Raw genomic sequence first — 13,052 nt, 5'->3', positions numbered from 1 at the left:
ATAGTTCTGGCTCTTCTCAGCTACAGGTCGGGACTGCCCCAGCATGAGCACAGGTGTTAAAACAGCCTCCAGTTTATGCCAGGAGCAGGGCAGGTCTCCAGCCGGCCCTGACAGCTATTTTTGCCCTGTCTCCCATTTTGTTCCTGGCTCATCCCAGGATGGAAGCCCTTGAATCCAGTTGTTTCTGCTCTCAGTGGCACCCGTGTCGGCTCTGCTGACATCGATCAACCAGCTTTGCAAAGGATCCCAAACGTGCTTGCACCACCTCCGCTCGTAGGAGAGGCACCGGGTGTACTCGTCAGTCGGCTTTTCAGCTGGATTTTTGCTGTTGACCAGGACTGTTCTTTAAATGGCCGAGTGACTCTGTCCCCATTGCAGCCCAATAACACGAAGCCCAGGCAAACAGCCTGACAACGTCCCTGTCAGGTGACATCTTTCACTAATGACGGAGGCTGACTCTCTTCTCACATACACTGGTGCAGCTCGAGAGTATATGCCCCTGGGATCCACAATGGTACACCAGGCTGAGGCTAGCGTAAGCCAGAGGAGAATCAGGCACATGGTTTGTAAAGCCAAGCTCCCACCCCTGATCGTACTGAGCCACCGCCCCACAAAATTCCATGAGTCCAGGTGCACCACGCAGGGAACCTTGCTCATGTTTGGAGGTGTCCGGATCTGGAGGGATCCCATCCGTGTAGTTCAGAACTGGATCTGGAATCAGAACGCCTCACCGGCTGTTCCGGTCTGGGGCCTTGGTTTGAGCATATTGCTACTTTTTTTTTTTTTTTAATAATCCATGTGGATAAGATACTTTTCGTTTCCCACTGTTTGTAAATAAAACCCTTCTCCTCCCCCACAGCCCCCAGCTCTCTCCTCCCCGCTCACCTGTGGGCTGCCAGTTCCGAATCCAAGGCTGGGAGTCGAAGGGACAGACATTGAGTGAGGCCCCATGGGGGAGCTGATGACAGAGAAAGGAGGGCCCATGCCATTGATGGGGGAGCTCAGAGTGCTGATGGGCGAATGGAGCTGACCCGGAGAGCCCAGCGAGGAGCCAATGCCTGGCCCGATGGATGGATGGAGGGAAGGTGCGGCCATAGGCCCCCGGCCAGTTGGAGAGTTCAGGGACGTGGAATTGACTTGAGTAGAAAAATCTGTAAAACAGAAAGGAAAGGTTGTGGTTTAAAACCCCGTCTGTGGCATTCTGAGGGGATCTCTCCTGAGCAATCATGTTGCATGCTTAACGAGCCGGCCCCCACCTGTGTTCTGCTAATGATGCCCATCCTCCAGCTTTCCCTCAAACACCTTTGTGCTATCTTCCAGGCCATCCCTGTAAAAATCTGACCAGGGATGCCCTTAAACCTGTCCTTAGAGCTCCTCTCCCGCCGGGGACAGGCTCAAGACCTTTGACAACGGCGAGGTAGCTGGTGTGTGGAGGACACTGCTTATAACACCCATTCCGGTTGCCTCACTGTTACCTTGTGCTGCCCTTGGCTGTTTGTTGTAACCACCAGCTGTTTCCTAATTGCAAATGTAACCCACTCACTTCCTGGGTGTGGTATTCTGTCCCCGCTAGCCACACGGAGACCACTTAGAGATTAATGAGTCTCCCACAGCCTTTGCTAAGAGCCATGCAGTAGAGACTCATGCATTTAGCTCCAGAGATCCCAGGTTCGATCCCGCCTGCCGACGACCCGGGTCTGTCGGGGTTACACAAGCTCTTTGGGGCTGAGATCAACTTTCCATTGTGTGTGGGCAATAGCTCAATGGGGCCTCTAGGAACCACCCCAATAACGACACTATTAATCAAGGCTGGTTGTGTGTCCGTGAATGAGGGATGTACTTTGGTGTCACTCTATATGTAGGCTATTTGTGTGTCTCGGTATCTGTGTGTGAGATGGAAGTGTGTGGTGTCTGAGAGGGGGAGATGTGTGTTTATATATCCGTGTGTGTGGGTTGTGTTTGTGTCCATATGGGCGGGTGGTATGGTTTGTGTTCATAAGGGGGAAAGTGTGTGGCACAAGTGTATGCAGAGGAGGGGTGTGTGTGTGAGATAGGGAGCAGTGTGTTTGCATGGTATGTTTGTGGGGCAGAAGTGTGTGGGGGGGGATAGGGGTGTGGTACGTGTTTGTGGGTTGAATGTGTGTGTGATAGGGGAGCTGTGTGTTTGCATGGTACGTGTTTGTGGGGTGGAGCATTTGTTTGCTCACAGACCCCAGTGAGCACAAGATGTCCAGGTTCCTATACATGGCTTGCATTTCCCTGGGTCGCTCCATGCCCTTTCGGGACTTTGAACTGGAATTCAGCTTGGCTTGGGAGTTTTTTGTGAGCAGCGTCCCCACACCTCCAACTGCTTTGCAGTCCCAGGGGAGTCGGGGGATGTTTAAAAATAGACTCCAACTCTATGGAGAGTAGAGGGAGCCATTCCTGGCACATTTCCTCCTCATCCTGTCACGCTGCCTGAGAAACAAGCTCAACCAAGGCAGAGAAGGGCTCTTAATAGTGCTTTCCAAAGGCTGTGGTGAGAAATCGCATGACAGGGCATTTGGCTGCCAGGGAAGCAGCTCAAACGGTCCCCATTTAGAACGGCTTGAGGGTGAGGGAGGAGAGTTAAGAAGAAACCCCAAGGCCGAGTCCATGTGATTGTAGATGCAATCATACATGTCTAGGCCAGAGACAGCAATCATCTCCCGGTGCTGGATTAAAGAATTTTGGGGCCCTCTGCACTATTGAAATTGGGGGCCCCCACCTTCACTCAAATTTGCCCTCCCTCTCCTCTCATCTGCCCCCGGTTATATGACCCAAGCCAAACCTGGAATGGTGCTGTGACCATATGTGCCAGGCCGCACGGTCACCCCCAGCCAGTGGTCAGGGCCCCCCGTGAGATGGGGGCCCTGTCCAAGTGCACTGAGTGCACACTGGTTAATCCAGGCCTGGCCCCACCTTTGTTGTCCCAGATTTATCGCTGCGGAATCTGAGCCCCAGAGACAGGAAGGCTCAAATTTTCAAAAGTGGCCACTGATTTGGGGTGCCTCCATTTTTCGGAGTCCCCAGATTAGTGGAAACGCTGTCTTTTGTGATTTGCCTGAGAGCTGCGGAGCTGGGCTGGAGGAGAACCCAGCAGCTGAGTCCCCGGGTCTGGTTCTTCTCTTCCATCCGTGTCACAGCACTGTCACTCCACTGGCTTTGGCGGTGCTGCTGATTTACACCCTTCTAAGAGAAGAGGCAGGCCCCCTCTCAGACCACTAGACCACTGAGCCTGAATGTGATCTCAATAACACCAGTGAGCAGAGATCAAGCCCTCTGACCCTTAATAAACAGAATGCCATGTCAATATAGTGCCGGGGGATTTCTGAGTAACAGAATACAAGTTTTTGCAGACACAAAGAAATATACTGCATGGTTCTACGGCAACTCTCACCCGAAAATGTTTCACTATTGTCCATTCAGCCTTATGATATTCACTGCAGGCAGGGAAATAGTATCTCTGTTTTCAGTGGGGGAAACAGAGAGCTAGAGAAGTGACGTTTTCCCCGCAAAGTTCGCATGTCAAGTCAGCTGCAACCCTAGAATCCTGTGTCCCAAGCCTGTGCGCTAACCACTAGTCAAACTGTCCCCTGTAGGCCTGTTTGGGCAACCTTATAAATTCAGATGCTGACACTGCCGCAAGATGTCTCACTGGCTGCCTGGCTGACCAGTTACCAGGACCTGTTTGTAAGCCGGCTCTATAAAGGGTAGGACAGGGAAGCTTGCTTCAGGAATCTCTCTGTGTGAAGAGGCATCACAATGGGGCGTCGTGCAGCAAGGCCCTCTCAAGCCAAGCAGCGAGCCAGACAAAGGGCTGCTGTGTCCTCTCGGCGCTGAGCGCTCCAATCCCATCTTGTAATCCCTTGTAGGCTGGTTCTCATTGTGTCTGGCAGGCAGCGAAGTTGTAGACATAACAGGATTACAAGTGTGAAGAAAGAGGCTTCCTCCCTGAATAGATCATTCTTAAACCTCCCAGACAAGGGCAGAAACTGGCTCCAAGGGCGCTTGAACACAAAAGCGGGAAGGGATTAGGCTCCGAAACCCTGCACTGCAGCTGAAGTTTCAACATCTTCCATGGAGGTTTCTTTTCCTGCTGGTTGCTGTGACATCGTGGGACAGGTGGCTGTAGAAAGTCCAGCCCGGACTCCTGGCAACTGGGAGAAGGTGTGCAGCGTGTGGCACAGGTGATCTGACCCCGCACACCTTGGCTTGGCCTACAGTGGCATGGGCCCCAGATGCACACTAATGCTAGATTCCTGAATGCCCTGGGCTAGTGGAGAAAACAAGGCCACCCCGAGTGTCTGAGGCAAGTAAATTCCTGGCATAAAATCCACTTCTTGTCATCACCCACACTCCACCATTCGAACTTGGGATGAACTGGGTGAGCGTCAGGGTTTCGGTCCCTGTGAACTTTTAATTTGGATGCAGCCCATGGAGGGCCTTATGCCCCTCCACCCCACCTCCAAATCCAGGTTTGCATTTGACACTGTGGGTTTTACAGGGGTTTGGTTCAAAATCACCAACTGGCCCCAAGACTGGGAACCTTGGCAACCCCTCTGTGGAATCTGAGCGGAGTGACATGTTTGCAACAAAGCATGAACCCAGGCAAGTTTCTTACGCTTTCAGAATGTGTAACAGGCATTTAACATGGATCGAGGGCTGGCTCTCTTGCTCTGCCACTTGGTTTAGAAACAGCTCAGAGGAAAGATGGTCTCCTGACTCTGCCATTATATCATGCTCTCCACACAGGGGATAGAGATCTTAAGCAAATCATTTTAACTTCTCTGAACCCCAGGCCACGTCTACACTACAAGGGCACAGTTACGGACCTGGAGCTGTGTTGCTGTAGTGCCGTAGTGTAGATGCTCCCAATAGCGACAGATGGTTTTTTTCATTGCGGTAGGAACTCCACGTCCTCGAGTGATGGTAGCTAGCTTGACGGAAGCATTCTTCCATCAGCCTAGCTGTGTCTATACCTGGGACTAGGTCGGCACAGCTATGGACTTCGGTGTGTGAATTTTTTTTCACAACCGCTGAGCGCTGTCAATGTGCAGACCGGGCCTCAGTTTCCCCATCTGTATAGCAGGGATAACAATACAAAGCCACCCTGCCGGGGTTTGGCTAGATAGCGGCTCACACTTACTTAGCAATGGAAAAATACTACTGCTCTAGTCCGCTCTTCTAACTCATTCCCAGCACGCCCCGGGATAGAATGCAGGCTGCTCCATTTCCTCCTATGGGCTCCACCAGCTTGACTCCCAGAGGCACTGTTCCAGTAACGTATGCCTCCAGAGCATTGCTAAGGGCATAGCGGGAAATGAGCCAATAAACCAACCAGATGAGAGGCACAATGGCTCTCAACGGCTTGAAGGCAGAAGGGAGCAGGGGCAGAACAACAGAAGCCCTCAGCAGTGGAGCAGAGATGATTCCTGCCACAAGGTGCCCCTGTCCTCTGTTGTGTGGTGGGTACTCGAGATGAGTCTGATTGAGGTGTTCTTCCAGCCGGGAAGGCCCCCTATGAGCGTCCCATGGGTTTCCCCATTTCCAGTCCTATGAGCCACTCTGACATTACACTAAAGAGCAGGCCAGAGGATTCCAGTCAGGAAGAGGCCCATCTCCCCCGCCCTCTACTTCCCCCTCCAGACCTGCTGCGAGCCCCGATGTGAAATGAGTTTGATGGACCTCAGCCCTGTTCCCCAGTGGACAAGTCTCTACGTGGCCAAGAAACATGACCGCAGTGGCCCTGCTTATCACAGCCCAGGCTGGCTCTCTGTTTGTCGATCCGACTTGGCTGGACACCAATCCATCTGTCCATCAGTCGGGCTAACCTGTGGTGACTGGTGCTTTGGCAGAGGGTCAAGGATGCAATGGGACGGTGCAAACTGCGCCCCTCTCTCAGCCTTAGAGAGCACCCCCCTCCAGGGTTAGGGCTAAGGCACCTGGGTAGGCCAGCACATAAGAAGCTTACTCTGCCCTTGCCTGAGCTCTACCTGGATAAACAGAGGAGCATCATAGGCAGGATGGCAAGCAATTGTGACCAAGCAGCTTGAGTATCCCCAGGCAGGCCGCAAAGGAGCCAGGAATTGACAAGTCCCGCTTTGGATTGGTACCACCCAGAATGCTATGTTGGAGAGATGGCGCTGAGGATCCAGGCTGAACCAGCTCCTAAGAGGTGCACAGCAGAAAAGAAAAGGCCCATGAACTGAAAGGAGAACGAAGGAAAGGAAGCCGGGTGAGGGGCAGGGAGGGTCTTTCCTTTTAAAACAAGGCCCTGAATATTTAAGGCAAATGCACAAAGTGGGGAAGGTCATGGGCAGGTTACTGGAGATCAGCCCACATCCAGCAAACTCTAACAGCAGAAAACAAAGAGCTTGATGGCCCCAGCCTGCTGTCCAAGCGCCTTTCCCAAAACACACAGCCACCTTTCAGTAAAATTAGAACCAAAAGCAAAACATCCCCCCTCCCCGGCCGCCACACACCCTCACTCTCCTGAACCGGCTTCTATTACTCATCCTGTTTACACATTGCTTTCCAAGCAGACACATTCCCAGGCACCCAGTGAGGAACTGGGCGTGTTTTCTGGGGCAGGTCTGGAGAAAATCATCTAGGCACAAAGAAAATGGAGACAAATCTTTTGTGTGGACGAGACACGTAAGTGTGAGTGCATGAATGTGTGGGTCTGTGTACGTGTGCATGCCTGTGCATTGTTTGGGTATGTTTCTGCACAAGTGTTGTATGTGCATGTTTGTGTGCAAGTGTATTGTATAAGTGTACACACATGGCCGTTGTTTGCATACTCGTGGATATATTTGGTTCTTGTGTGCACGTGCTGTGGGTTTGTGTACTTTTGGGGACATGTGCACAAGTGTGTTTTGTGCATTGGTGCGCATGTTTGCGCGTGCGTGTTTAGCAGAGAAAACCACGCTCCCTCAAATCTGAACCACAGCTGAATTTTTCAGATGGCCTCTCTATTCATAACAAGAAAGACCCAAGCCCTGGACCCAAACAGCCCTGGAACTTTGAGTGCTTAATATCCCAAGCCAAATATTGCTATCTTGCGAAGTACTGTCTCACAGCAAGTGTTAAGGAGGTGTTTAAATAGGGGATGATCAGTAAAATTTCACCGCAAATAGAATTTTAATTAAAACAATAAAAAAGGGAAAGAAAACTTTCAATGAATTTCCCTTCCCATTTTGCAGCCAGCTCTCGTGTACACGCTTTTGTGTATGTGGCTGGATGCAGATGTCAGATGTATTTTTCACAGTGGTTTATTAACGCCACCCAATCACCACTCCCTTGAAAGGATCAATAAACCTCTGATCTCACAGGAGACTGTGGGATCTTGATTCTTACGGGTGCAATAAGAGCTGAGCAGCTAAAGGGTTCGCTAACAAGCCTTATGCCCCTAAGTCACCAGTTAGGAACCCAGTCTAGGTCGGTAGAGACTAACCTCTGCTCATTGACCCGTGTGAAATGGATTTGGGGGGTCTTAGTCCAGCCCCAACAGAGGAGTGCCCATGTCATACAAAAACCACTGACACTAATTGCCCCCTTTGTTTGCTCTCTCAGCCAAAAGACTAAGGACTGAAGACAGCATTGAGACTGAACTTACTCACCCCTGCAAGGGCTCTCTCCACGCTTGGGTTAAGGCACATTGACAGGGAGGTTAGATTGTCATTGCCTTTCACTGTACATGCTCTATGCAAAAACACAAAGTCTGGCTGGTGAATCTTGCCCACATGACTCCGGGCCTAATTGATCACCATATTTGAGGGCAGGAAGGAATTTTTCCATGGGTCAGATTGGCAGAGACCTTGGGGGGGGTTTCGCCTTCCTCTGCAGGACGGGGCACAGGTCACTTGCAAGTTTATGGGTCTATTACAGGAGTGGGTGGGTGAGGTTCTGTGCCCTGCAATGTGCAGGAGGTCAAACTAGATGATCATGACAGTCCCTTCTAACCTTAAGTCTATGAAATGGCGATCTCCAAGAATGTCAGTCTTGTTTCACCAGCACTGAATTCACATTTGCTTTTGCTTTTTTTTTTTTTTAAAAAGGGCAAAAAACCCAACAAGAGTCCACTGTAGACTAACACAGATGCTACCAAGCCCTTGGCTCTAGCATAACCATTTCCAGCAGCAAAGTTCTGTCCTGGGAAAATCATGACTCAGGGCGTCAAGGAAGCTGAAATAGCGAGCTCTGTGCGTGTGTAACACCTTTCTTCCACAGCCGACCTGACAAAACCCTTATGCAGCTTTCGAAATGCAGTTCTCACCCAAAGAAACCCTTTTCTTATCTCAGTGAGGAGGCTGCAGCCGCAACCTCACAAGGACAATAGTCTCAGCAGTGAAGGTGAGTCTCTGTACCCCAGACAGTCATGAAGGAACCTGGGACCTTGCACTGGGGATGGGTGTTAGCACCAGAGGAAGATATTTCCCTGCTTTTCCCTGGCCCCCTCCTTTATCAACACCTGTTGCTAGAAACCATAGGCTCAAAGAGGGATTTGATACATGTTCTGCAGGACTTAAAGCTGTATCCAAGTAGGGGGAAAGGAAAAAGCAACACCAAGATCCATTCACTCCTTCTGCAAACAACAGCCTCTATGAAAAGTCAAGGAGAGGATGGCAAATTCCACAGGAAATTCACCCTGTCTGGACTATACCTTTGAATGTCAGGGCCATCCTTTATCGAGCCCGCTACCAGCACAGCAACGGTCATGCAATTACAAAGCAGAAGCCTCTCTCTTTTGTGGGTGGGTTTGTAATTATTAGTGACCCGTGCAATTAAAATACATGGAGGTCCTGACCTAATGACAAAGAACGTCTGGGTGCTCCTGGGTGGGACGGGTTCCTGCATCTGTCTCTCTTCTCTCGCCTTTCTTTGTCATCCACCTCTTCTTTCTCTCTCCCTTTTGCTGGGTCAGCACCATCCACGGAGGATGCTCAGTTAAAATGCAGCAGAGAGCCTCACGCACAGAGCAACTAGCCGGAGGAAACTCACTAGTCCCTTGTGAGGACACTCACTAGTCACTGAAGCTGGCTGTGGGCTTGACCCTTACACCAAATGTGGCTGCAGGTTCAGGCATTTCTTATCCTCTAGCCTTCTGGTGCTAGGGGGCATCCTAGCAGGAGGAGGATTAGCTACCAGGAAGCATAGCACTGGGCCAACAAGTCATGCCAGACCCAACACAAGGGCATGTGGTACTTTGACGAATGTGTCTCCCTTTGAATGCGATTGTTTCTCATCTTCCCTCTTGCTGACTGATCTTCACCCTGGAGAGCGGCTATTTTTCCTTTCTCTTACTCTCTTTGCCTCTCTCACTTGGTTTCTCTCCACACGGTGCCTTGACAATGTAAATAAACACTCTGTGTGGTAAGTATTCCTTTAAAAAAGAAACCAACTGCTGTACGTACAGAGAAGACACGAATCTTTCTTAAAATAAATAGCTCCACTGAGGGATCATTGTACAGCAACATTTTAAAACAGCCATCTCGTCCCGCAGACAGGGCAGTGTTATGCCCCAATCCCAGACCCATCCTGTTTGGTTTCAGGGTATATTTTGTGGGGAGGTTAATGACCAAGGTTTTGTTTCCACGTCTTAGTACACCCATGTGCCAGACTGTAGGCTGTGCCTGGCTGCTTTAACATGGCAGATGTATGAATACACCACTTGGAGGTGCTAAGGAAGGATGGCCCAATGGTTAGGGTGTTGACTTGGCAGACCTAGGCTATTGCTACACTAGAGATCTTACAGCAGCACTCTCTAGTGTAGCTGCTCTAAGCCAATGGGAAAAAGCTCTCCCATCAGCTTAATTATTCCAGTCCCTGCACATGGCAGCAACAAAGTCAGCGTACGTTATGTCACTCCAGGGGGGCTAATTCAAACCCCTGAGTGACAAAACTTATGTCGACTTAAGTTGTGTGTGTACATAGCCCTAGTTCATTTCCCTGCTCAGCTACAGAGGTGGGCAAATCATGTGGTCTCTCTGTGCCTCAGTTGCATGTCTGTAAAATGGGGACATAGTATTTCCCACCTCACAGGGGGGTTGTGCAGTGCTCAGATACTGAGGTGTTGAAGGCCATATTCATGTGCAAAGTTAGATAGCTAGAAAAAAACATTCTAAAAATTCACAATTTTGGATTTTTTTTTTTAAAAAAACCTGTCAGAAAAGAAGTAAACTCAAAAGTGATGGGTGTTAGTTGTACTGCGGCTAAAAGAGAGTCGGGGGGGGGGAGCATTTTCCAAGCACATTTTAAGTTAAATAAGGGAATTATTTATTCACCTGGTATGCACTATTCATTTTTCTTGTGCAGTTCTGTCATTTGGAAATGGTTTTGTATGACTAGTTTGAGACCAAAATAAACTGTGTGTTATGTGTGCCTGTTTCTAAATCAAAGAAATACATTATCAAGGCACTTTCCCCTCTTGCTCCCTATCCTAAAATTGCAGTGCTCTCTCTCTCTCTCTCTGCTTTCCTTTTCTAAGCACGGATGAGCTTTATATATTCACAAGGCTCCCCACGATACTTAGAAATCAGAGTTGGGTCTCTTAGGCAGCTAAATGAGTTGCAATGAAATTCTATTTTTTTTTCTCTTTTTTTTAAACTAATCATGAAGCCATAAACCACAAAGTCTGGACTGGACTTTTCCTAAAGCTCAAGGATGTTTAGACCCAGGAGGTTTGGTTTGACCTATTGTAGAGATAAGAGACCTGACTCTTTCGATCTTGGGTACTCATATAGGCTCCTATTACTTTAATAACTTAAACGCCTCACAGCCTTTACTGTATTTCTCCTCAAAACACCCCTGGGAGGCACAGCAGGGCTGGACTATTATCCCCATGGAACAGATGAGGCACTGAGAGGCTAACAGACTTTCCCAAGGTCACACAAGAACTCAGTGGCAGACCTGCTATCCAAGACTTGGCTTAGCGTCTGGCCACTGGGCCATCTTTCCCCTAACCTTCCCTATTGCCTTGCTCATTATGTCCTCGTTCGAGCCAACTGAAATTATTTAAATTTTGAACATGTTCAGTGGAAAAGGGGACATGATTTTTGCACAGATTTACACTAAGTATTTTCCAAGTTTCAGCCAGCTCTAATGGTCATTCACACCAGTGCAAAGTGAACATTAAATGCCACTATTCACAGTCACCAGCCGTGATGCAGCAGGGAGTGGGGAGTATGGACCTGGGAATGTTGCAGGGGTCGGGAGTTTTACTGGGACTGTCTGCATTGGGGATGGGAAATTCTCCTTGAGGGAAGATACCTGAGCATGTAACATGAGAGCCCAGGAGGGGGGTTGGGGCCAGGTGACACCTTCTGCCCAGGAAACTGGACAAAGGCTGGAGGAGGAACCAGGGGGAGGCGGGGTGAGACGGCTGGAGGGGGTTTGAGTTTGGAGCTGGCTGACAACTCGGAGGGAGCCCCAGGGCTGGGGTCTAAGCTCCCTGACCCCCAGAAGGTCTTGACTGAGGGGTCCTGGGTGTACCTACAAGCTCTGTTTGGGACTGTGTTTCTGTCATCCAATAAACCTTCCGTTTTACTGGCTGGCTGAGAGTCACGGTGAATCGCAGGAAGGGGAGGTGTAGGGCCCTGACTCCTCCACATTCCATGACACCAGCATTTTACACCCATTTGCACAGGTTACTAGAGTCTTGCTGTAAAGTCACAGCCCGATCCAAATTCCACCAAATGTTGGGGTGTGTTCGGCTGTGCAGGGGTGGAGGCTGTTTTAGGTCTCCTTGAGTTTGCTGCTGTTTTGGAGTTACACACACTGAAAGCCTCTGAACAAAACTGGTCTCTAGAGGTCATTTTGGCATTTGGTGCACTGGACGGGTTTCTTTTTTTGCTGTGTGTTCCCTTCATTGGGTGTCTCTGGACTGGGTTCCCTTATTAACCCTGAGGCTGGGTCTACACTGAAAACTTTTGCCGGTAGCAAAACATCAGTTAGGAGGGTGATTTTGTTATAACATTTCGATACCAGCAAAAGCCCTAGTATGGACACAGTTATTCCAGCATAAAGATGCTTTTGCCCAGCTAGCTTATTTCGCTCACTGAACTGGTATGAGCTATACCAGCAAAAGCATTCTTTTGCCAGTATAAGTAGGGTGACCAGATGTCCTGATTTTAACGGGACAGTCCCGATTTTGGGGGCTTTTTTTTATATAGGCACCTATTACTCCCCATCCCCGTCCCGATTTTTAACACTTGCTATCTGGTCACCCTAAGTATAAGCTGCATCTATGCTAGCATGGTTTGTCAGTCTAGCCACACTGGCAAATCTTTTCTAGTGTAGACCTGGCCTTGATCAGATACTTTCATCAGAAGCTGCATGGCGTAGCAGTTTGATGCGACACAGAGAGGATGTAAAAAATCAAGTCACAACAGATTCTTCTGTCTAGGCTTCCTGCAGCCAACGAAGGCTGCATTCACCAGGGCAAAACCAGAACTGTGTAGCAAAGAAACAACATCTGGGAAATCTGAAGGGCTGCCTGATGCTTCAGTTTTACAGCTCTCTGTGGTCTCAATGGGGAGGGAGTGCGTCAGGCTTTCTGTTCTAAGTCCCACACGCGGATTGCAGCTAACCCCGGGAATTCCAAACCCGGAAACGAACGCAGATTTGGCAGGCAGCCCACACCCCAGCTCTTCCTTTTTTTAATCTTTCTCAATCTCTCTTCCTCCAGTCAGAAAGCAGATGAATTCTGGGTATTAAACAGCAGGAAATTCTAAATGTGGGCTGCCACTCCCTTCCTTAATTCAACCCATTGCACATAACATCTGCAGCATGTGGAGGCCAAATTTTCAAGGGCTGGGATTTTCCAAAAGGCTCAGACTCCTTTTCCCCCTCGGCCTGTGCTTCTCGTTGTGACCCATGGTGAGATTCGCCGAAGAGCTATCATGTGAGCACCTATCATGCACCCAGTGGGTTGAACTTTTGAAAACCTGGTCACATATTTTAGGGCCTAAATGGGAGCACGGCGCCTTTGAAAATCTAGTACACAGCATATACGAAAGATCATTCATTTCCCC

General features: G+C 49.5%; 1 protein-coding gene across 5 annotated transcripts in view; it reads right to left on the bottom strand.

The window, feature by feature from the left end:
- Window positions 1–13,052, bottom strand: part of RXRA (retinoid X receptor alpha) — a 228,856-nt gene that overhangs the window by 79,753 nt on the left and 136,051 nt on the right. For 4 of the 5 annotated variants that reach the window (XM_048823159.2, XM_048823160.2, XM_075120337.1 and 1 more), the window contains exon 2: window positions 886–1,151. In XM_048823159.2, coding sequence (XP_048679116.1) covers window positions 886–1,151 — 266 coding nt within the window. Of the gene's footprint in view, window positions 1–885; window positions 1,152–1,256; window positions 1,361–13,052 lie in introns of those variants that run through there. The other variant, XM_075120338.1, reaches the window with a different exon arrangement.

Source organism: Caretta caretta, chromosome 16 (assembly GCF_965140235.1).
Source record: "Caretta caretta isolate rCarCar2 chromosome 16, rCarCar1.hap1, whole genome shotgun sequence".
Lineage (NCBI taxonomy): Eukaryota > Metazoa > Chordata > Testudines > Cheloniidae > Caretta > Caretta caretta.
Note: the sequence above shows the minus strand (reverse complement) of the source record. Positions and strands in the feature narration are given on the sequence as shown.